Source organism: Aulonocara stuartgranti (assembly GCF_965226115.1).
Source record: "Aulonocara stuartgranti genome assembly, chromosome: 7".
Classification (NCBI taxonomy): domain Eukaryota; kingdom Metazoa; phylum Chordata; class Actinopteri; order Cichliformes; family Cichlidae; genus Aulonocara; species Aulonocara stuartgranti.
The window spans coordinates 46,487,336-46,512,491 of NC_138945.1; the positions used below are offsets into that span (position 1 = coordinate 46,487,336).

The 25,156-nt window shown below is 41.5% G+C and overlaps 1 protein-coding gene across 2 annotated transcripts in view; it reads right to left on the reverse strand.

Annotated features, from left to right (window-relative positions):
• lrrk2 (leucine-rich repeat kinase 2) overlaps positions 1-24,172 on the reverse strand; it is a 32,517-nt gene extending 8,345 nt beyond the window's left edge. The window contains exons 1-33 of one of the 2 annotated variants that reach the window (XM_082541696.1): positions 23,138-24,172; positions 22,351-22,433; positions 21,894-22,003; positions 20,308-20,396; positions 19,588-19,722; positions 18,426-18,560; positions 16,936-17,067; positions 15,793-15,912; positions 15,300-15,460; positions 15,137-15,216; positions 14,937-15,043; positions 14,613-14,742; positions 14,381-14,505; positions 13,553-13,680; positions 12,089-12,233; positions 11,707-11,846; positions 11,097-11,222; positions 10,497-10,667; positions 9,199-9,463; positions 8,500-8,688; positions 7,161-7,276; positions 6,870-6,942; positions 5,835-6,028; positions 5,494-5,744; positions 5,240-5,388; positions 4,935-5,028; positions 4,632-4,818; positions 4,360-4,541; positions 4,039-4,262; positions 3,812-3,939; positions 1,835-2,053; positions 513-714; positions 229-317 (exon numbers count right to left, since the gene is read on the reverse strand). In XM_082541696.1, the coding sequence (XP_082397822.1) occupies positions 229-317; positions 513-714; positions 1,835-2,053; positions 3,812-3,939; positions 4,039-4,262; positions 4,360-4,541; positions 4,632-4,818; positions 4,935-5,028; positions 5,240-5,388; positions 5,494-5,744; positions 5,835-6,028; positions 6,870-6,942; positions 7,161-7,276; positions 8,500-8,688; positions 9,199-9,463; positions 10,497-10,667; positions 11,097-11,222; positions 11,707-11,846; positions 12,089-12,233; positions 13,553-13,680; positions 14,381-14,505; positions 14,613-14,742; positions 14,937-15,043; positions 15,137-15,216; positions 15,300-15,460; positions 15,793-15,912; positions 16,936-17,067; positions 18,426-18,560; positions 19,588-19,722; positions 20,308-20,396; positions 21,894-22,003; positions 22,351-22,433; positions 23,138-23,273 (4,815 nt within the window). In that variant the 5' untranslated portion in view covers positions 23,274-24,172. Of the gene's footprint in view, positions 1-228; positions 318-512; positions 715-1,834; positions 2,054-3,811; positions 3,940-4,038; positions 4,263-4,359; positions 4,542-4,631; positions 4,819-4,934; positions 5,029-5,239; positions 5,389-5,493; positions 5,745-5,834; positions 6,029-6,869; positions 6,943-7,160; positions 7,277-8,499; positions 8,689-9,198; positions 9,464-10,496; positions 10,668-11,096; positions 11,223-11,706; positions 11,847-12,088; positions 12,234-13,552; positions 13,681-14,380; positions 14,506-14,612; positions 14,743-14,936; positions 15,044-15,136; positions 15,217-15,299; positions 15,461-15,792; positions 15,913-16,935; positions 17,068-18,425; positions 18,561-19,587; positions 19,723-20,307; positions 20,397-21,893; positions 22,004-22,350; positions 22,437-23,137 lie in introns of both variants that reach the window. The other variant, XM_082541695.1, reaches the window with a different exon arrangement.
• Positions 24,173-25,156: the final 984 nt, after the last annotated feature.

Genomic DNA, 25,156 nt, shown 5'->3' on the forward strand with positions numbered 1-25,156 from the left:
TTCAAGATTGAATCCCTTTATTGGGTCATATTTAGATTGTAAAGTTCTAATTAAGCCCATTTTAGTGTAATTTTCAACTGTGGTTTGTCTCTGTTCTTGCTGCTTTAACACAGTAATTTCCAACTTTTGGGATGAATAAACTATTTTCTTTTTCTCAAAAACCTAAAAAACCCCCCAAAAAAAAAAACACAAAACCAAATGCATGTGATTCATAACAAGAAGGGCTACCTGTGAGATGACACTGCATAGCCACTGTGGGTCAATAAAGTAAAGCTCCTGAAGCTCAAGTGCAGGATCATCGAAGTGCAATAGAACACCTGCAGTGACAAAGATGCAACAAAACTTGTCAGATGGAGACGCAAAGTGAAAACACACTCAAGCTGGATATCCAAGCTACTCTGCAGGATATCACTGTGTGAGTGTGAAAGTGCTGAGGCAAAGCTGCTATTTTATTTTCAAAACTAAAAATTCAGTTGAAAAGTGCTTGCTTTATTAGCCTAATTCAGACTGACCGACTTCGCTGAGGAAGTGGATGGCATGAGGGAGCTCAGCTTCCTCCAGCTGCAGCTGACTGTCTTGGATGAGCTGCAGGAGCTCATGGTGCCTGAGGACAGGGAACTCTGGAGGAACCCTGGCTCTTTCCTGAAGAATCCGGCGCTCCAGCTCCACGTAGCTGTCTGGCACCAGCTGACCCATCACAGGCTGGTCTTGTATCTATGAGGGGAACAGGATATGAATGCCTTCATTACCTCCCTTGGCACAGAATAAACTGGAGTATGTATATGAAATGAGATGAGATAATGTCATCCCACAGTTCGTAGTCAGACCATCCAGTCATTCGTGAAATCCCTTTAACATAATTGACAAAGTGGTGCAGATCATGTAAATGATAATTAGAAGTGTGTTTTTAATTTCATTGCATAACTTACTGTTGCACAGCTAAACTATGACCATTAATCTGCAGTAATAAGATCTGGTTTTTCTCAACTTGTTGCATTATTTAAAGAAATTATTAGAATATACGCTCTCTAAATGAGGATTATGAGCTTTACTGATTGAACAGAGAGTATTTAAGGTTCTGTACAATTAAGTCCATTCATTTTTTGCAGCCTTTAGGAATATTATTTAATTAGTTAGTTCAAGAGATGAATTGAGGGAATTTTACATTTCATATAGATTGTGGGGGAAATTAGTGTGAATTTGCAGGGCAATCTACTCCCTATGTGCCAGTTCACATACAAAGACCCAAGCAGTGTTTTCAATAATGACAAGTAAGAGCAGCGCAAACTTCCAGTTTAAACACTGGGTACAGCTGCTGACTGTGTGGCTTTCAAGAGACTTGAGAGACTCCAGAGGACTCTCCAGAGGAGAGTTACGCAATTACAAACTGCTCCACCATGGAACCGTGTAAAGAGCTGACCAATAGCTTATTCCAGGAAGCAGGTTTAGCTAACAACTCAGTCACCGTGAACTTCACCTGCTCCCCGGCAGGTTTTCTTCAACAAACTCTGAGTGTCTCTCTAACTGGTTCCCTCCTGCACCTGAACCAGCAGACAGACACCTCCGATTCACTTCCTCATGCTTAAAGTCTCAGCTCAAAGACCTGACAAATTAATTCATTTGATGAAGCTTATGTATTGTTTTTGTCTTTTCACACACACAGAAATCCCAGTTAGGCATGAGTTTGCTATGCCTAACCTCTGCACCTTTCCCTGACCTAATGATGATTTCCATCGAGGTCAAAGAGAAGCAGTTAGGAAAGGATGATATGAGATCATCTTTTTGAATTATTCCAAAAAGATGATCTCCTTAGTCTCCTTATGTTTCCTTTTACCTTGAAGCTGGTGACCTCCCGGACAATGGCCTTGCGGAGTCTGGCGATGGCATCTGAGTCCTCACAGACTGAGACCATGTAATAATCCCTGATAATAGGGAAGCCTTGGTGGGTCAGGAGCTCCTGTCTGATTTTGCTCAGGCAGTTCTGCAGCTGTGAGTCCTCACTCACATCTGTATGGGTTCCCACTAGAATGACTGGAGACAGCGGTGCTACTGCCTGAAGAAAATAAACAAATGAATAGAAGATACATTAAAATATCCAGATGAACTGTTAACTTACAGTGGGGCAAAAAAGTATTTAGTCAGCCACCGATTGTGCAAGTTCCCCCACTTAAAATGATGACAGAGGTCAGTAATTTGCACCAGAGGTACACTTCAACTGTGAGAGACAGAATGTGAAAAAAAAATCCATGAATCCACATGGTAGGATTTGTAAAGAATTTATTCGTAAATCAGGGTGGAAAATAAGTATTTGGTCACCTCAAACAAGGAAAATCTCTGGCTCTCACAGACCTGTAACGTCTTCTGTAAGAAGCTTTTCTGTCCCCCACTCGTTACCTGTATGAATGGCACCTGTTTGAACTCATCATCTGTATAAAAGACACCTGTCCACAGCCTCAAACAGTCAGACTCCAAACTCCGCCATGGCCAAGACCAAAGAGCTTTCGAAGGACACCAGGAAAAGTATTGTAGACCTGCACCAGACTGGGAAGAGTGAATCTACAATAGGCAAGCAGCTTGGTGTGAAAAAATCAACTGTGGGAGCAATCATCAGAAAATGGAAGACATACAAGACCACTGATAATCTCCCTCGATCTGGGGCTCCACGCAAGATCTCATCCCGTGGGGTCAAAATGATCATGAGAACAGTGAGCAAAGATCCCAGAACCACACGGGGGGACCTGGTGAATGACCTGCAGAGAGCTGGGACCAAAGTAACAAAGGTCACCATCAGTAACACACTACGACGGCAGGGAATCAAATCCCGCAGTGCCAGACATGTTCCGCTGCTGAAGCCAGTGCATGTCCAGGCCCGTCTGAAGTTTGCCAGAGAGCACATGGATGATACAGCAGAGGATTGGGAGAATGTCATGTGGTCAGATGAAACCAAAGTAGAACTTTTTGGTATAAACTCAACTCGTCGTGTTTGGAGGAAGGAGAATACTGAGTTGCATCCCAAGAACACCATACCTACTGTGAAGCATGGGGGTGGAAACATCATGCTATGGGGCTGTTTTTCTGCCAAGGGGACAGGACGACTGATCCGTGTTAAGGACAGAATGAATGGGGCCATGTATCGTGAGATTTTGAGCCAAAACCTCCTTCCATCAGTGAGAACTTTGAAGATGAAACGAGGCTGGGTCTTCCAACATGACAATGATCCAAAACACACCGCCCGGGCAACAAAGGAGTGGCTCCGTAAGAAGCATTTGAAAGTCCTGGAGTGGCCTAGCCAGTCTCCAGACCTCAACCCCATAGAAAATCTGTGGCGGGAGTTGAAAGTCCGTGTTGCTCGGCGACAGCCCCAAAACATCACTGCTCTCGAGAAGATCTGCATGGAGGAATGGGCCAAAATACCAGCTACTGTGTGTGCAAACCTGGTAAAGACCTATAGTAAACGTTTGACCTCTGTTATTGCCAACAAAGGTTATGTTACAAAGTATTGAGTTGTATTTTTGTTATTGACCAAATACTTATTTTCCACCCTGATTTACGAATAAATTCTTTACAAATCCTACCATGTGGATTCATGGATTTTTTTTTTTCACATTCTGTCTCTCACAGTTGAAGTGTACCTCTGGTGCAAATTACTGACCTCTGTGCAAGTTCCCCCACCTAAAATGATGACAATCAGTGGCTGACTAAATACTTTTTTGCCCCACTGTAAATGCTGCCCTACTGCAGACTCAGCTCAGATCAGGCCAGGAGAATGATTACAAGTTCACAGACTTTTATTTCTTATGACTAGATTTACTTTGATGTTGAAGAGCCAAGGTTTGAGAGCATCCACTTGACTAGTTCCCTTGCTGATGTTGTAAACTACCAGGTAAAGAGCTCTGGACGTCAGGAAGTGAGGGTGAGAACCACTGAACTCCTCTCCACCTGTGGGGTAAACATACAGGTAGGGCCTCAAAATCACAGCTGGTGTAATAAGATATCCAAATGTCAATTTATCTTTTCAGATTTTACAAGAGGGCCAACCTGAAAAGTCCCAGACATTCAACACCATTTTCTTCTTGTCTCTTTCCCTGACGGTCCAGTCGCGGACGTCAATGCCAAAAGACGTCTGTTTTGAGTTCAGCTGAGAGCGTTTTAGCTTCATCAGCTGCTGGATCAGGCTGGTCTTTCCACTTCCTGCGTTCCCCACCACGATGAGCTTCATCCGATAGTATGGCACCGCCTTCTTCAGCCGCTGCTGAAGGAACCTGACAGGAGAGTATATATGGTTCTTTATACAAGATAACATAAAAAACAAACAAACAAACAAACAAAAAAAGCAGCAGAATGTCAACCCCGCCTGACCTGACTATGTCTTTTGTCTTGCTGCCAATGAGTTTGAGATCCAGCTGCAGCTGAAGGCCATCTAGTGGCAGGTCCCACAGTCTGCTCAGTTTTCCCATTTCATCTGGGAATGAGCGCAGGTTAGTGTTATGACTCACATCCAGGGAAGTCAGGCCTTCCAACAAGCCAATCTGGGGGGGGATCTGAATGCAAACAGCACAACCCTCAAAGACAACCCTTTACAACAATGTGTTGTTTACATTCTAGAAAGTGCTGTATACGCTCTCTTTTACCTCAGTGAGCCTATTGGCACTTAGGTGGAGTTTCTCCAGTCTGGTCCATTTGTGGATAGGTCCACTGAGATCCAGAGTCTGTATGCAGTTCTGACTGAACATCAGCTCTCTGATGATGCTGGACACCCAGGACGCCGGGCCAGGCAGGACAACGATGCTGTTGGTTCTCATATCGACTGACCGTAACCTAACAGGACGGATCGTGCAAGTAGAGAATCAGAATCTTTGAGGCTTTTTACAATTTTATTACTGATAGAACTTTTGAATTAAAATATAAGAACAGAAGGTGAGGATCTGGCTTACACTGGAAGTTCAAGTACAGCCTCGGGGATTGATGCAAAGCTATTGTTTGCAAGTTTTAGTGTCATAACCTTAGCTGGCAGACGGGACAGGGAACCTGGAGAACACAAAATAATGTTTCTACTTTAAAAAATATGATATAAATACAAATCAATCATTCTTGAATAACTCTAAATTAAAAACGTCTGATGAAACCTGTAGCATGAAGCTCTTTTTTCACTGTATGTTTAGATAGTAAAATACTACCCAGACTGAACTGATGGTGAAAGAATTAGTGTGGAATTTATCAGTCAGTTGGTAATACTCACGGAGTTTGTTCATAGAGACATTAAAGGTTTCCAGTTTGGGGCAGCTGCTCAGGAAATCTGCAGAAATATTCTCCACGCTGTTCTTGCTCACATCAAGCAACTTAATCTCAGGCAGACAAAGAGGTGTGCACAGCTCAGTGATACAGTTTCTGAAAAGAAAAGAAAAAATCGTCTTTACAATTCTGCAAATGACGTTTGTGGATCCACGATAAGATTGTTTGATGTAAAACTATCAATTTCCTTAAAAACCCTACCCTTCCATATAAAGCTCCTCCAGCGTATGCAGGTTGCGGCCCAGCTCGAAAGGGAATGTGGTGATTTTGTTGAATGAAAGGTTGAGCTGCTTCAGTGATGGACAGGTAACAGCAGGGTCAAAGGTCAGCTGGGGGCCAACGCAGTTACGAGAGGCGTTCAGCATGCTCAGCGAGGGCAGAGACAGCAGCTCCTGTGGCAGCGACTGGAGCTGATTCCCCTGCAGGTCTAGTCGAGTCAAATTCTTCAAACTCTGAGTCAAAAAACAGAAAGAAAAAAAAATGTAGCCCATATTTTTATCTTTTAGTTCTTTTTATTAGTGCAGATCGAATGCAGACCTTACCAAGCAGAGTTCAGAGGGAAACTTGAGCAGACAATTATAGCTCAGGTCCAGACGGTGGATATGCCACAGCTGCTGCTGGACAAAGCCATCGTTGAGACAGGACAGGGAGTCCAGCTCATTCCCAGATAAGTCCAGCAGGTGGATCCTCTCTTTCTCTTTCGGCAGAGCAGCAGAGTTCTCGGCAGACCCCAGCACTGACAAGGCGATAACAAGAGCAAAAGCAATAGTTTCATTACTTAGATACCTTTTATCCAATTAAAACCAATACACAAGAGCACCAGATCCACTTCAGGTATGATAGAGAGCTGGAAAAACACACTTGAAAAAAGTAGCTAGGTGTGGACCAGGAGTCATGCCTGTTGACCTGTCACAGCGCCACCATTGCACTCAGTAAGTCTTTTACAGTGTGGACAAACAAAAACACAACAGCGTGTGAAAGACAAACTGCTGCAACACAAAACATAGCAGCAGCACGCTGTGGTTTTATAGTTACAGAAATAATCTTTGGTCAGTGATGACGGGGGCAGTCCCTTCACGACATTTCGTGACTAAGACCATAAGCTCGTGGGACTGTTGCTCTTCAAGTGGTGGGTTAGAACTGATGCTATCGTTATTGCGTGTTACTGTGTTTCTCAGAACAGTGTCGAGTTTAGCAAACGTCCACAGTGTCTGAGGCTACTGTGGTAAAGCGGGCACCTATGGAGCCAGTTTTTACAATTCAAAGCTGCCACAGTCTTTAAGAATCTCATTTACAAAAACAAGCATTGTTAAATTTTGAATATTCCTTATTTTACGTGATGTCTTTAAGAAGGAGGTGTACATGCTTCCAGCATCCTTTCAAATGTGGATATCTTAGTGTCACAAACGGAAGTGTTATCCAAAAAAATAAGATGAATTCATGGAATAAGTTGCTGTTGTCCATGTATGATTTTATATCATTAAAAACAGGATCAGTTATCGAAGAAAAGAAGAGGCAAAGAAGAAAAACAAAGGAGAGACAAATATCAAAGATCACAGATCAGATTTTTCAGATACCTTTCTGACTCGAGCTATTCCGTCCATATCTTCTGCGAAGAGGCTCAGTGTGCTCAGTCTCAGTCTGACCACTCTGGACATACGAGCACAAGAAAGCTTCATATCAGAGTTATAGCAGAGACTGTTACAAAAGAAGGGACTGCTTAGGGAAGTAAATCTCAGAGTCCAAGAAAAGACATTTTTAGGATCATACTTTAAAAAGCGATTAAAAAAAAAAAAAAAAAACGGCGATGACAAGTTAAATTTTAGGGCCAAAGCATAAAATACCAAATGTCTTTTAACAGCTCTTACCTCTGCGCTGGCATGTCTGCGGCGGCCCTGCTTCCTCCTTAAGGATTCCCCCCTCAGCTCCTCTGATGAATTGTTGTACGGCTTTGGAGAAAGAGCGCCAGACAGCGAATCGCTTCCTATAAAAAAAGATACACGCAGTAAAACGTGAGTGCTTATTCAATACACTTGCAGTATATTTGAACCCTAATCGTTTTTACAGGGTACCAATCGTCATGCGATATGAAATTGTTGCCAACTAGAAGCCGTATTCTCTTGCTGCTGTCACCAAGGAGGTTATGTTTTTGGTCGGGTTTGTGTCTCGTTCTGTCTGCAGACACTGTAGCTCAAAAAAGGTTTCTAAGAAACTGTAATTCTTACAAGTGTGGTGTGCATTTTACTGTATTAGTATTGTATAAATATCCAAAATATAATGTCACATTTGACCTCTGACCTCTCCTTCAAGGTCGATAGATTGATCTGAAGGTTAAAGTAACAATAATGCTATACAGAGCTGTTTCTGTGTGCTGCCCCTGAATCACATGAAAGATTGAAATTGTTTGACTGAACCATATTAGCTTGTTGCATCTTAAACTGTCAGGGAACAAAGCAGCACACTCCATGCATTCATTAAACATGCCCATGTGCTCATAGTGTGAGACACTGGTGATCATTTACAGATGTGCTTTTAATGTGTAGTTCTTAATCGAGTCCATGTGAGACCTCCTTTTGAGGCAAAAGGTCACTGCAAACTGAACGAATGGGTCACTGAGACACCGCCACTTCACTACAAATAGGCCGAGTCTAATCGCAAGTAAAAACATACATGTACAATGAATTACTCTGGCAGTGGAAAATGAAGGATTTCCATGTACAGAATGTTCAGCTGTAGTTCTGAGAAAACAACAACGCTGCTGGAGAACAATGCCACTACAGTGCAACCGATTACTGCTACTTAGAGCAATGTTAGAATTATACAGTCTCTCTGAACAGCATGCAAATCTAATAATCAAGTGTCAGTTACGTGTCTTGTTTGTTGCCCGTGCTGGAAGTTATCTAAAAGAGAAGTACAAGTAGTGCTCCAAGTCCGTTTTAGATAATATTAGGATAATATTTTCTACTCTTGGCTCTGTATAATGTTACTGGAATAGATAACCCAGGCACAAAACTCTGGCTGTGAGCACAGCAGCCCACACACAATGTTGTTGACAACTCTGGTTTATGAGGAGCACTAATCAGACAAAACTAGGTTATGGGCAGTGGGAATGGGAGAAGCTACAGTGTTATATAGCTACAGAGTTCAAGAATATGAAGCTGAAATGCCCTCTTTAAGAAAGGCAGGTGAAAATCAGCATCCCTTTACCATCACTCTCCATGTCATCGTTGAAAACCAGGCCGTCTTCCAAAGAGGTAAAGCTGAAGCTGGAGTCGTCGCTCTCATCAGAAATGTAGCCAGAGGTCAAACATGGGTCAGTCACTGACCGAGGGGGACAGCTCACACTTTTGGACCTCTGGAGAAACTGGATGTACTTTGCCAGACTCGTGCCCTTAGCTTGAAGACACAAAGATATTCAAATTAGAGCTGCTAATTGAATCGATTTCCTCTGCAGCTTTTTTCCCATCATCCAATAAAATCCTCATCAGAGTTTCCAAGAACAGAGAGCCTCCTTAGTGTGTCAGATATGTTGTTATGGTTCTGTTATGGTTCTGTGCGAGTGCTGCTACTTTTCACTTTATACTTATTCCCTTAGGTAGTAATATTTAAAAAAAAACACTGCAAATATTTCTCTTGCTGTGGATTATGCACAGCTACATGGAATCACATGACATCTGGATAACCTGCAAGCATATCCAGGCTTTTATGTCGTCAAGATAAGTGATCTTATCATAGTGGAATGAAAAAGCATCAAAACCAGTGTCTCTAAGCAGACAGCGCGGGGGTGGTCTTTGTTGGGATTTGGCTCTATATAAATGATTACATTCAAACTCCTTGTTTTATCTAAAAAACAAACAAACATAAAATTGTGATATAAAATTTAAAAACTAAGCAGTTCTTCCTCACTGTTGTTGTAGCGTAGACTGGAAGTTCTGCTTCTTTCGGCCAGCAGGGGGCTCAGACAGGCAGCATCCAGACGGCCTAGCCTGAAGCCGCCCAGGCACAGGGCATTGTTGTTGAGGTCCAGACCCAGACGGCCAAGTAACTGGATGACTGTGGGCCCGTCACCCCTCTTCACGCTCACGGCCAGAGCCCTGCGGAGGTGCTGCTCGTGGCAGCCTCGGCTTAACAAGAGTTCCACCAGTTCCAGAGGTCCACCTCTCTCACAGACCTGAAAAAGACAGGCCATGATCGAGACTGAACTGATTGTCTTATTACAGATTATTCGAGCATGACTGGGAATTGAAAAACACATGAGTGCTAGTATTATTAGTAATGAAGCTTAAGTATCATCAAACACTGTACCAAAAAATTCTTTAGTAACTCCAGTCTTATCCATGTCTCAACCCCTTACTCTAAGAATGATATCACGAATGCAAGTCACCGAAAAAAGTTTCCTCCATAAGATCAGCTCAGCCTTTTAGAAAGGGCGACGAGCCTGGACATCCAGAAGGAGCTCACAGTGGACTTCCTGCTCCTTTGTGTTAAAATGAGCTAATTGAAAAGGTTCAGGCACACAGACAGGATTCCTCCTGAGCACCTCCCTTTGTAGGTTTTGTAGGAATATCCGACTGAAAGGAGAACCTGATGGTTGCCCCACAGATTGCTGGAGAGATTACAGAGATTACATCCTGTCATGCCTGGGAACACCTAGCATTCCAACATGGGAGAAGGACAGAATATCCTGCTACTGTGACGTGTCTTTGGAGAAACAGAAGAGGATTAATGGATGGATGGATGGATGGATGGATGGACGTACATAATATGTAGTGCTGAACAAAAAAGTAAAGCTGAGGCCTGTCAGAAAAATCAGGGTACTCCTTATGTACGACGTCGATCATGATTGGGACATACACATGTGGGGTTCATCCTCTGGGGAAAATGAATGTCTCCTCTAGGTTCAAAGTCACAGTTATTAATCTTTAAAGCAATGGAAGAGCCACTGTCTATTGAGACAAAATTAAATGGGGACCACTGAGGCTCAGGCAGAGCGGGTCACTACCAATGAGACGGTCTGTGCATCAATCCCTCGGCTCTTATGGTCCATGTGTCGAAGTATCCTTGGACAAAATGCATCCATAGGAGAGTAAGTGTGCATGTGTGAATGTCAGATAAAAGTGCTTAGTCATGGGTAAAAGCACTGTATGCCTGTGTGTGACTGAGTGAACGAGTCAAATCACTCTGAAACCATCGTGACCTCTGACCTGGTAAATGAGAGACTCATTTTTGGTCTTCTTGTTGATGTCAGCTCCCAGCTCAATCAGACACTCAGTCATTGTTGTATCTCCATCCATGCAGGCCTTTTCCAGCATGCTGTAGTGCAGCTCTGAGTCGCACCACATTTTAGACAGAGCCAGGCACACCGACTTCCGCAGCTGATCGCAGACAGACAGAGAGACTAGGAGTCAGAAAGGGCAGCAAGTCTGCTTTCTAGGAAAGCATGTCACAGGAAATATTAAACCAGCAGACAATGGCTTAAACGATTAACGTAATGCGTGGTCATTTGTGTTCACAGAGTAGCCTGTGTTTCAACACAACTGCTTCCTGATATTGGGATAGAGACTATTACCCTTGATCTTGCAACACAGGAAATAATAATCATGAGTAAGGAAGTAATTTTTTTCAAATTACTGGTCAAGTTTAAGTGTCTAAATAAAAAAGGTCAGATATTTGGAATCAATATCTGTATCTGATGATGCCTAGTAGAAAACATTTAAGATCAAACTGATCACAAGGATGTGAACATGTGTGTTGAATTTTAAAGAAATTCATTCAGTTGTTGTTGCTGCGGTGGTCTAACTTACTGGGCTGATGCTCTGGTCAGTCTCTTCTCTAAGGCACTGGAAGATGTGCCTGTCAAAGTCTTCTTTCTGCAGTTCAGCAGCTGCTCCTGAACAGGCGTCCAGCATCCTCAATGCCACCTGTAAACACTGCAAACCAGACAGGAGGAGAAAGTTTACGAGGGCAACACTGTCAGTACTGCCTTTAACAAGACACACAGGGTAGAAATTAGCCTCAAAGGGCACAGCATCCTGCCTTTGAAGGCTTGATTTAAGATCAGATCTACAATTCTGTGACTGTATCACTGTATCCAGACGGCTAGCAACCAATTACATCATAGCATGTGTAATGGCTATTAGCTGAGCTGTCATCCAAATGTGAAAAGTAGGGATTTAAATATACATAAAAATTGGTTATTAGCGTTTTTTTTTTAAATTGGTTATGTCTTTAATCGTATAGGATAGGATGAGATAACATTATAAAAGAAGAACTCCGTAATTTACATTCTGTTCAAATGGGAGCTCTAAGATTTTTTTCTTCAACCCAATAATGTAATTTTTTTATTTTTAATGAAACTACAGGGCGGGTTTATTACGTCATGGCGTTATATCAGAGTAGTAACACTTGGGTCACCTTTAGCAGCATCTCAGAGTCTTCTCTGTACTGAATGAGAGCGGTAACCACAACGGAGGCCAGTACAGGTACGATCATCCTCGAGAGCTTCTTCTTGGACACAACGTAGGTAAGCAGGGTCAGCCCCCAGTAGTGTATCTCTGGAGAGGGCAGGAAATTTAGTGCGAGTGTAGTTATTTGCCTTTAATAAAGTTCTGTTGAGAAAAAGCTTTGTGTTTTTTGTTTTTTTTTTCTTCAGGCAGCTAAAGGCAGTAAACACAGATTTAATGAAGTGAACAAAGGGATTAGTTCAGCTATTCCTAAGTGAAAAACTACACCCCGGATCTCCCTGCAAATCATGTTAAGAGAAAGTTTGGCATTTTTTACAGTGACAAATGTGTACCTCGTTCCTGCGGGAACATTTGTAGTGTATGCAGCACTGTGTCTATCGCCCCCTGCTGGCACAGAAGATCCACCGCACCAGAGCAGTCAGCCAGAGCAGACAGCACCTTCAAACCACATGTTTGAATGGCTGAGCTGCTGATGAACTGTACGCACGTGCATGCATAGAAAGGGAAGAGAGACCAAAATGAATGAAGTGTTGCACACATCTGCATCAGCAGAACGTTAGTAACAAATATAAATGTGGTTATGTACTACTGGCATGGATGAAACATTAATTAGAATAAAAGTTAATGGATATATATCATTTTAGCACACCGTGTAATATATAATGACATAAAACAACTTTCATTAATCTGAGCTTTACTCTTATTCTCTTTTGTCCTTTAGAGTACACTGAAATGCTCAACAGCAGACAGGTTCATGATCTGGGACTCAGTCTACTAAGACTAAGAGAAGTTTCTTGGGTTGTAAAACAAATAAAAATCACATTATCCTTAACATATTTGTCTCAAACGTGAAAGAGCCCCAGTTTGTGAAGAGGAATAGACACAAATCCAGCCTAAGCCATAATCTAGTGTACTTTCTGCGCATCCTAAACACAGACAAATAGGAGGCTTGTGTCAGGAAGCACATCCAGCATAAAAACCGTCATAAATCCAATATACGGATAAAGCCACTGTGGTGACCCCTTGGAAATAAAACAACAGCCAAAAGTGCCCTGTTTGAATGCTCATTTTGAATGATTATGCCTTCTTTAGCACTCTGGGTTTCAAATGCACAAATTATTACGTTAAATAAACTGCTATTCAGACATTATTCTGCCACAGATGTCACGGCCTTTGGCAACAGAGTTTTTGCTGTTTGTGTTCTTTTAAAACATAATGAAGCACAAAAAACGTATTCAGTTATTAGTCATTGTGTGAAGTCGCGACTTCTTTATCATAAAACACTAAATATGAGACAAATGACTGTTTAGACTTGACAGACGTTCACTTCCTCGATGACATGTGGTGTCTTTTTTCTGGTTTTTACTCTTTTCCGAGGCTGATTCAGTCAGTGTTTATCATCCACACTCAAGCATAAAGACGGACATTTTCAACGTCCATACCAATATGAAAACTGAGAACAGTGTGTGAATGTGAGAGTGAGTGAATAGTGGCATTGTAAAGCGCTTTGGGTGCCTTGAAAAGTGCTATATAAATCCAATCTATTATTGTTATTAAATCTTTTCAGAAATGCAATCACAATCCTTCTGATCTTCTAGTTGCAGAACAGGCTACGATGCAGTTTATAAAACGAATGGGTGAACTGTCGTTTCATTCAGGCGCTCTGCAGCCTGAATAATTTTCTCTTTATTGAAAAAAAATCTCTTAAAAATAAAACCCGATTAGAATCTCCAATTGGGCATTTCAAAACAAAACCAAAATGCTCAAAATGTTGAAAAAGTGTGTGTTGCCCATACCCTGTTGAGAGCTTCCAGGTAGAGGATGTGAGCTCCTTCCACCACACACTGGTTTTTCAGGACCTTCAGAGACACGTCGGCCATGTCGGGATCTGCGACTGAGTTGCCGTGCTCCCTTAAACTCCTGTCTGAGAAGGAAACGAGTGAGGACAAGGACATGAGTAAACACGGACCCTCAGACACAACCGAAAGAGTTTGTTTTTTTTTAAATATCACAGGGCATAAGGATTACAAAGAATCTGTCTATTGTTTTTTCTCGTATTCATACAAACTGAGCCAGGCTACTTGCCAAAAAGGACTTACAATAGATACACACTTGTTTGCCAAGCAATCAAATACAATGAACCATGCACGTTCGTCATATAAAGGTCTTACCGCCTTTGCATAACTGCAATGTGAAACCAAAATGAACTGGATCAGATATACACAAGAGAACAAAAACAGGAACCGTGGTTTAGACTCTCAGATGTGAAAAGTCCCTTAAATTAAAGAGCACATGTAGCAAAATTCCATAACAAAAATAGCTGATATGCTCTGAGGGCTGCAAAATTAGCGAATAGATGCGATTTCCTCATTATGAGCAGCTCATTTCACATTACACTGTGACTTAGTACTAGTCAAAATAATACTCATAAATTATATTCTCCATCTTCCTCTGGGACGAAGCTTAGTGCGGTAAATAAGCTGCCCTGTTGGAGAAGATGGGAAAAAAAACTTTACTTGTGCGACCATTAACTTTTGTTTGGCAGGTCACCTCTGCGCACAAACACCACACAAAGAACACGTAGCTGCTGGGAACGGAAGTGAGAAAAGAAAACAAGAGCGTACCCGGGCAAAGGAAGACCAAGCTGGCTTGCAGAGCCTCCAGCTGAACCTCGGGATTAAAGTTATGAAACTTCATGGTGCTGAGGATCTGGTTCATGGCCATGGTCAACTCATCCAGACTGGCGGCCCTACAAATACAGGGAGACTAGTTTCAAAGCTTGTGAGAAACACTAAATGCTCTCCTCAGTGTGTCTGAATTTTTTCATCGTAGAATGTGAACCGTCTTCGTTCGCACCTTCCCTGGAACAGCAGGTTTAACAGTTTGCAGGCACTGATGGAAACCTCGGCTGAGTCTGAATGTCTCTTCATCATCTCCACCAAATTCACATGAAGGCCACTTGACAGCAGCAAAGAGCGCATCTTACCTGCAAACAAAGCAAACCGGTTACCGTGGCAACAGCCAAAACAGCAGTGTTTTTATATTATATAGAGATATATACATAGCATCTGTAGCATAAGCTTTTATTACAGGCTGCAGGCGGCAGTTTCAGCACAGACAAACAAACAGATGTTGATCATAACTGCATCTCTGCACACCGTGTGGAAACGTGAGACTCACTGTTGTTTGCGATGAGTGTGGCGATGGCGCTGGTAGCAGCGTTAAACACATTGGGAGACGCAAAGTGAAGCAGCATGGCCGCCATCAGCTGTCTATAAACAGGAGTCCTGTGGAGCAAATACCCAAACGCCATCATTACATTCAGTTCTCGCACAGATTCAACGGCTATGAACGCACGTGTGGAGATGTCACTGTGTCACCTTTCATCCTGCTCTTCTTCTAGATGGTTCAGTGCAGCTCCGTGCAGAAACAGACTGTGAATGGCCCAGCACGCAGCTTCCTGAGACGGTACAAGTGATTTTTAAATAAGTTCAAGTCTTCAGGAGTACCATGTAAAACTCGAAAGCCAAACGTTAGACAGACCTGAACATCTGGCTCATCTGCGTGGAGCTCCAGTGCAGTAAAGCATTCCCTCATCCAGCTCAGCTCCATGTCCTCCACCTGCCCGTTACCCCTGTTCTCCTCCTCCTCTCCTTCCTCCAGACCCTGCTCGGCCACCGCCTTGTTCTGCACGATGGTTGCAGCTAACAAAAAGGACAAAGTCTGTGTCAATCACTGTGTCATTTTTGCAGAATGGAGAAAGGTCAAGAGACAGTTGCATTTTAGTATCATCTGGTTTTTACCACAAAGCTTGGCAACTGCTTTGGGTTATTCGTCTGCGTCTACATCTGCTTAAAAACAGATGCAGGGCTTGAAGACTTTAGTGAAATAACTAAGCAAACATCACGGTTATATGGAAAATGTGCTGCTTCTGAACTCCAATATTTCAAAAAATGTGCAACATCACTATATATTGATGTTGAGTTTAAGACCATCACACGTCCATTAAATATAGTTTGTGAATGTGGGTCCTCACTGAGGTTAGCCAGGCAGGACAGAGCAGCGGCTTGCAGCTTGGGGTTGTTAGGGAAAGTCTGACAGGCTCTGACTGCGACTCTGTGGACACCATTCCTCACCAGGATGTCGTTGTAACTCTCTGCAAGACACCATAAGCCGAGCACCCAGAATTAATACTCTGATTACTTTGATAACTCTCCTCAATCTTCATCTGTCATCTGAAAAAACACGTTAGTTTATCCGAACGAATGAAATCCAAACACTGCTGTGTTGACAGTGAGGATTCAACAAACAGTGTTATCATTACTAGTGTTATTCATGAGTTATTTATTAACTGTACATCTGAGAGCTGGACCCATTTAACACTGTTTTTTTAATTTTATTTAGTTTGTATAGTTAACAACAATGATACTTAATAATGTTCACTGTTGGCTCAGAAATTGAGATAGATAGATAGATAGATAGATAGATAGATAGATAGATAGATAGATAGATAGATAGATAGATAGATAGATAGATAGATAGATAGATAGATAGATAGATAGATAGATAGATAGATAGATAGATAGATAGATAGATAGATAGATAGATAGATAGATAGATAGATAGATAGATAGATAGATAGATAGATAGATAGATAGATAGATAGATAGATAGATAGATAGATAGATAGATAATTAATGTTTCTACAGTCGGCAGGTGGGACAGTGGAAGTTCCAGATGCTTGAGTTACCACTCTGTTTAGTTCTGCTCTCACTCTTCATTTACTTTTACTTTCACTTTCGTCAGCTGTGCCATTTAATTGAGGCACAAAAACTGCTGATAAAACAACAGCAAACAAAACAGTGAGTGGGAGAATGAGCTCAGCGATCACTGAGAAATGTTACTGAAAGACTAATTTACCTAATTAACCAGTATATAATATAGTATGTAAAATGTCTACGTGGATGTAATTCAAAAGTCTTATGAGTCTAATTCAATAGCTCTTATCAGCTATGATAATACACAAATTAATATTCTGCATTTGAAGTGAAACACAAAAGTGCACAAAACAAATCTGCATCCACAAAAACAATGTCAGTACTAAATTACATTAGAGGAAGAAGAAGGCCATAAAAATATGATTAAAATATGATTCTTCTCCTTTTCCACTCGCTCTGACCTGAAGTAAACCTTTTGAACAGGCAGCAGGCCTTCTCCTGCAGCTCCTCCACCTCAGGGAAAGCATCCATGGCAGCGATGATGGTGCTGTAGCACCGAGTGCCCCCTGACATCAACACCTCCACGTTACTGCCTGCAAAAGACAAGTACGCAACTCCACCTGAGTCTTTGAGTACTGCTGAATTACAAATAGCACAAAACTGTAATGAGTAGTATAAGACACTTACATACTGGCTATAAATAAGATTTACATACTCGACCAACAACAAAATTATTTAAATTTTTTTTACATATTCCATACAGAAATCATTCAGATCTGAATCAGCTCAAAATTAGATTATGCATAAAAGTAACGCACCATCTTCTGTACAGTCCTGCGTATTTCAGAGAACATCTCTGAAGTGCGATCGGTTCATTTCTCTCTCAAAAATATTAACTGCAGCTTCTCAATACAAGCCAAGAATAACTGAAACGGCTGAGATGGGAGCATAGCTGATCCATCTTCCACTTCACTCTAAGAGTAGTAGATGGAGTAGCTTAAAGTACATCTACTTATAAGTCATATTTATAAAAGGTACTGAATGAGTTACGGCCCTTCCAGGCTCATTTGTGATGTTGCCTAATCTCCCCTGCCTTACAGCAGGTACGACAATTTGCAGCTGACTCCACTTAATCAGGTTAAGGATTATTTAAGTTTAATCATTAATATATATTTTGTTCCTATTTTCAGCTCTCTGTCCTTTTTTTTGACTCACTCGGACTGTTACTGGTACTTTCCACCATTCTCCTGGACTTCCTGGCAGCATAACAAAAGTCTCTTTTAAACAGTGTTATAATAATAATAATGCAATCTTTGTAATCCTAAAAACAGGATTCGGACTTCCCACATCCTGATAATTAAAATACATTTCATGGAACTGTAGGAAGTCTCCAATTCAATTATCTGCTGCATTCGTAACATGTTTTACTGGGAAATATACTTCAGAGAGTCTTCACTGAATGAGCTGCTATGTTTTCTCACAATGACAATTTGATGTTTTTCTTTCCAAACATGCACGGCTATCCTGTCCCACAAGTTCTCAGAAGGACACTTATTTTACTCCTATGTAATGGCATTAGAGGGATAATGGAAATTAAATCAAGAGTCCCTAAAAAGCATTGCAGTGACATCACGGTCTGATGGTCCATCTACAAATGGACCATGCGAGGTTTTATGAGCTTGTTTCATAACCTGTGTTTGTTACCACTGTGACTTCAGCAAAGCAAAAAGAAGATGACATTAGCCGAGGGAAACCACACAGCCACACACAAAGGACAACTACACCAAATCTCTCTATTCAAACTAAGACTCAGCTACACAGATCAGGCATAACGTTTTATAAGAACCAACACACAGCACTTTTTTTGGATTGTGCAGTAAGAATAACACGGGGTTTTTTTTCTTTACTCTATGGCCATCATAAAGATCACTGTGATGTCATCAGGACTTACCAGGGTGAGTCAGAGGAAGCAGCACTTTTAAAGCCTGCAGCTGCATCTCCCAGTAGTCCGGAAACCTCTGGAGAGCTGCCAGAACCACAGCATGATCCTGGTTCTCCACAAACTCCACAAGGTGCTCATCGCTGACTGCAAACACAGACGCAGTAAAGATATACGGCTGCTGTTCACCAACACACAGAAGAAAATGTTAATGTGAAGCTAACAAAAAGCTCAATTAGACATGCTGTATCGATGACTATATGCCAAAAGTTGTGTTCCAAATGTACACAAGCTAATCTTCAGTAACATTCGACATTAAAATAGAAGTACATAGATGTATCTGTATGTTCTTTTTCTTTTTTTGTTAACTTTATTCAAGGTTTTATTCTTCTGTGCACCATGTTTCTCTTTTGTCATGTCTCCATTAATATGTATAAACAAGCTAACATGTCAACATCCTCACATTAGCACATTAGTAATTGAATACGGTGACATTATGTGATTGAAACTGCAGGATGTGTGCTCTTCTGCATTGATTATTAGATTAATAAGTAGCTGAACAGGTGTACCTTAAGAAGTGTAGACTGACTAAAAGTAAACAAATTCTGGTAAGAATTCAGAAAAAGTCATTACAGACTGGAAACACTGCAAGAAATACACACAAATGCAAAATCACAGTGAGATTTATGAAAGGTGTGTCCCAAAAAGCAGTGACGATGATGATGTAAGAGAGAAGCCTGCATCACTAAGGCAAATAAGAACGAGAAAGTCCAACTGAAGAAACGTAAGCAGGAAGACAGGAAAGGCACAACTTTACAAAGTGTTTCCTCGAGAATTTAACGGGTTAAAATAGCAAATGTTAAATACCATTCCCCCCAGGACTCTCGCTGCGGCTCTTTATTTCACTTTTCTTTAGGCATTCACATTCCGACTTGGAACCACCCTCAGGTCACAAAGACAATGACTGCACGCTGTATTTAACAAGCATTACACTCGCATGACGTAGAGCATAGTTGTTAAATTAGTTTAATCTCTTTTCTAAAATAAAAGTCAGGCAGTGTCACTGATCAGTGTAAGACACATACCAAGCTAGAAACACAAAGACAGTGTAGACTACACATTTAAGTTCATAATAAATCCACACGCTACGAGGTTGGGGTGTGTATCTACCCACCTTCCTCCAGAAGCAGCTGCAGAGCTGTGCAGCCTTGGAGTTGCACTTCTTCGCTTGTAGGAAACGCCTTCATGGCGTACACCACAAGGCCAAACACGTCCTCCTCCTCATCCAGTAGCAGCAGAGGAATCTTGGCTATGTATGAGAGATAAAATGTCAAGTACAATGAATATCTGTTTGCAGCCAGTCACCAAACTGAGATTATTTTCTGCTTCGATTATCTTATCCGAGCCTCTCGTTAAACTCCCCGTCTTGTTTTATACCCAACCAGCTCAAACAAAAAGCAAAAACCCTAAACCTGCAGATTAAAAACATTTCAGAATTTTTACTCTATTGACCGCTCCTCTTATTACAATGTATGGGTTAGCTATGTTATCAGAAAATGTTTTTTTTCATGAATGCATGTTGGATAAGTGGTGAAATTCTTCTGACAAGCACAGATATTATTATTAGATTATACAAACATTTTTAGAAGCAGGAAATATTTGTTCCATTGTTGCTGGGTATGCAAATGCTTGAATTAGCTGAAACTCTGCATTTCTAAGAAGCCTCAAATCACTCAGCTACACATCAGAGTAGAAAGGAGTGTGACCGTGCAGGCAAACAAATCACTGAAAGAAAAACAAGGTGGTTAACTTGCTCACATTAAAGAGTCTTAAATGACAAATAAGGCTTTTGCAGTGCCATCTGTAGCAGGAAGGATCTTCGGTGTATTCATACCTGATCTGAGCAGCAGGGCCAAGGCTCTGAGTGCAACCATGGTCACTCGACAATCTGCGCTGTACTGAGATAGCACCTTAAGGATCTGCCTGAAAAACATACAACAAGCAAAAACTTCACCAAAGCTGTCGCCAAATAGATTTGGTCATTTTTTTTCATCTCCATTGAAAGACCAAACCTTTGCAAAAATTAACTGAATTAAAACTTATTTTATGATATATATTGTTTTAACTACTTCACCCTAAATACTAACTTGATCATTTGATTATTAAATGAAAAATGGCTGTCTGTTGTGTTATTCTAAAATTGTGTAAGCATTGCCGCTAACACAAATGCCTGACATGGAGAATTAATTAATTAATAGAAATTGGCACGTGTAAATAGGGTCATAGCAGCTAAAGCTGGTGTCAAATAATCTGAATCAAATTCTATAAACTTGATTCTATAAACCTAAAAGGAAATGTGCCTCAGATTCAAAGAAATTCAATTCAGTATGGTCCACATTCATTTTTCTAAAATCAGAATTGAGAATTTTACTAAAGTGGAGTAAAAATTGAAGGGGTTAGTCTCCTTTTTGCCTCGAGATTTACCATGACTCGAATCTCCTATTCGACCACATCCCAGAGGAGCCCTACCAGACTGAGAACTGGTGACTGTGGAGGTCATTTAAAGGTCAGCATAGGCATTGTCATGTTCAAGAAACCAGATTGGGATGATGATCTTATACATGGTGCACAGTTGTGTTAAAAATGATGGATACACTGGTCATAAGGGGATGAACATGATCAGCAACTATACTCTGTTACGCTGTGGCTTTTTAATGACGTTTAAGTGGTTCTGTTGGTACCATTTCGTCACTATCAGCCTGAACACTTGCTACAAGGCAGGATGGATCCATGCATTCATGCAGTTTATCCCAAACTCTGACCCTCACATTTGAACATCACAACAGAAATCAAGCCACATGAGAGCAGGTAACGTTTTTCCAGTTTTTCTGTCGTCCAATTTTGACGAGACTGTTTGAACCGTAGCATTAGTTTCCTGTTCTTGGTTGACAGGAGTGACACCCAGTGTGGTCTGCTGCCCCTGTAGCTGTTTCAATGATCAACATGTTGTGCATCTCTGCTGTGCATCTCAGAGGAACATTCAGAGATGTTCTACTGCAAAACTTGATAGTGACAAGTGGTTATTGGAGTTACTGTTGCCTTACTATAAAGTCTGACTATTGTCCTCTGACCTCTGGTATCAACAAGGGGTTTTTGCCCACAGAACTGCCGTTCACTGGACATTTTCTCTTTGAACCACTCTCTGTAAACCCTAGAGATTGTTCTGAGGGGAAAAACCCAGCAGTTTATGAATTACTCAGCCCAGCCCATCTGGAACCAACAGCAACAACATGCAACGTTCAAAGTCACTCCAATCACCTTTCCTCCCAAAATTAATGCTTGGTTTGAACTTGAGCAGGTTGTCTTGACCACGCCTATATATTTCATGTACCTTCGTGTGGCATGAGCCATCATGATAGTCATTCATTTAAATGAGTGGTGCTGCATAAAGCCCACAGCTGCCAGAGAGTCTTCACTTACTGGTGCACTCCCTCTACCTCCCACTCTTGGGCTTCATCCAAAGGTCTGGTTAGCTGGTCCAGTGTAGTGGGGCATATTTCAATCAGCTGACACAGCAATGACCAGCCAGCCTGTGAAAAGGAAGAACAAACAATTTATTAAAATGACGGGAATGAGTCATTACAATAAACCAATGAAAAGTAATGATTCTGATCTCAAGCATACACATTACAGTACTGAGAAAATATGAATCTTACAATCTCACTTTCAGTTTGCTTCAATATGTAGTCTTACCTCTGATAATTAGCATTACACAGCAGTCACAAGACATGCTAGATTTTGTGTAGGCGCGTCAGTCCACAGATGATTTTGTCAACAACAAAGAGCGAGTGATGCTGCTGAACACACCTCACCTTACCTCACACAGATAGCACCACCTGCCATTATAATGGCTAATTTTCGTTGTGTCATTCATTACCTGCTGGACTCCTCTGCTGCTGATGTGGGTAGACAGAACCAGCACGAGGGGCACGTGGACATCTTTGTCTTCAAACAGTTCAGCTGCTGCAGCATGGAACAAGAGATAAGAAGACACGATGAGTCCCATTAGTTTTGAATAAAGTGACTGGGTCTTTTACCCTCATTCCTGTTTTTAAATGTGCATAACAAGGCAGCATTACAGCAGGACTTTACTGTGCAGGTACAAGTCTGTGCTTAAAATCTACTAATCTAAGTAAATCTCATTTTAAATTTGATTTCAGGTAACTTGAATGTGTTTTCACGCCTAGTCTTAAGTAAACTATAATGGCCTTAGTATGACCCCAAAGACATTATGTTTTGTATTTAAGATAAGATATGCTTTATTTATCGCCAAAACTGGGAAATTACTCTGTAAAAACAGCTAAATCATTAACCTGCTGTATAACAAACCTTAAAGTAGGACATATGAACAAAGAAATACAGCATCAATAGACTAGAAGATGGAAGGATGGAAGGGAAAAAATGCACAAAAGGAGCAGAGTTTGTTTGTTTTTGTTTTTTTTAAAGAGCTCAGTGAATTACATTGTGGTCTGAAATAAATAAAACCATAAAAACGATCATGCAAAATTATTGAATGCCATATCACATTTCACACTGGGCAAATACTACTTGATTTTTTTTAATCTGACCTAATTCTCATAAGGCAATGCAAAAATGCCAAAAGGAAATGATGGCTGTTTATGAGCAGCGTGATGATGCACACGCTGAAACAATGTGCTTCCTACCATAGTCGGTGTGCGCCAGGAAAAGCAGATCCTGGATGATTTGAATCAGCGTGCACAGTTGCCTGTCTTCCTGGGGAGTTTTCAGCCTCACCAAAAGTTTTTTCAGCCTTTCTTCCAGCTCCTCTTTGTTAACCATGGTCTTTAAAGCGCCCTGTTCCAGCTGACGACGACTTGACGTGCATTGAAATCAATCACTGCGCTCTCTCTGAACCGACAACGGCCTTCGAGCGGCCACACTGAGCGCAGCGTTAGCGTATAAATAACTCACTGAAAATCCACTGTAGTTACTCATGTCTTTACAAATCATTACTGAATTGCTGTGTTGCATAATAATACAGTAGCTACAGAAAGCTATAAGTGGCTGTTGCTACAAGGGAAGCGGTCAGTGTCGCGGAGTTTCGGTTCCGACATCACAGTCCTCGGCTAACTTTCCTGTGGCAGAGAATAAGTTCCTCTTTGCGGAGTCGGTGACTTTATGTTGCTTGGATGTGAAAACGAAGCGAGTCCTCTCTGAAAGGCGTGTTCCTGCTTTCCTACGATCGCATCATATGACTGCAGGCAGTAAAAACTCCCCGCTTACAGAAGAGGAAGCTGAAAATAGAGTCAGAGAGAATCCGACTTTCTCTCTGACAGGGGAAGCGAGTCAGACAGAGAGCCAAGTCAACGGCACTTACGTTACCCCCCAACGGGTTTTTTGTTGTTTTGTTGTTTACTTCAAGCTACACTTTTACAAGCTAACGAGTGGCTTGAGTTAGCCCTCCCACTCTGCGTCTAATGCCAGTTGCTGATTTACAGATTTACAACAATGCAGCTTGACCTGGTACTGACATTTGCTGTGTATGATGGAGGAAAATTCCCACACTAAAGCAAACTCTAAAGTAGTTTTTAAATTATTTCAGTTAATCTCTAAATTAGGTGTCCTCCCAAAGTAATCACCCCTGTATACTAGAAGTGGCGGATCGATACCAAAGCTTGTATTGGTATTGAATCGATGATAGGTAATATGATCGATATTTTTGTTTTTCTAATGCTGTGTTCCTGAATAAGTCGGAAGTTCCGAGCTCCCGGTCAGAAATATTTTGTGGAATGCCCCCCCTCAACTCAAAAATCCCACCACAGCAGCAGCCTCACATAGAATTAACAATACTAGATGGCATCACTGAACGTAAACAACAGTAAAACTGTGTACTTTTAATCTGTACTGCCACTGTTGTCTAGTTGTGACTCAATAAAGTCATAGTAGAGAAATTCCTACAGGCATTGCTGTTTGCAGTGTTTTCATTTACAGCTATAAATATCTGGACACCAGGTGCACCTAAGTCATGTGACTCCACAGCAACAAACCACAGGGAGGAGGAGGTGAGGGTGGAGCAAAGGGTGGCTGAAAGGACCGGTGTTTGCACAGACGTGGCTGCTTTTTCATGAAACAGGAGCAATATCAATGCTGGGATCAGTACTTTCAATATTTGTATCAATGCACGCATCCCCACTTGTTAGAGTTACACTGTATTGCTGTTTTTTTTGCAATATGATTTGGCTTCCAAAGTAAAAACTTTCTCAGTGTTGCTTTGTACCTAATGTGCAAAATTGGAAACAGTTTGGTCAGAATATTTTAGCATCCGCTTGGCTTGCTGCCTATAAGTTGGAGTTTTTCCTGGGTTTGTTCCCTGCACCTTTGAATTGGAGAATGGGTCCTGGCTGTCGTCTGCGCCCGTGCACCAAACGATGGTTCAGAGTACCTGGCCTTCTTGGAGCCTCTAGGTGGTGTGCCTGAGGATGCTGTCGTCTTACTGGGAGACTTCAACGCTCATGTGAGCAACAACAGTGAGACCCGCAGGCGCGTGATTGGGAGGAACAGCCTGCCAGATGTGAACCAAAGCAATGTTCTATTACTAGACTTCTGTGCAAACCACAAATTGTCCATAACAAACACCATGTTCAAACAAAAGGGCGTCTATAATTGCACATGGCAATAAGAGACCCTAGGCTGCAGGTCGATGATCAATTTTGTATCATCAG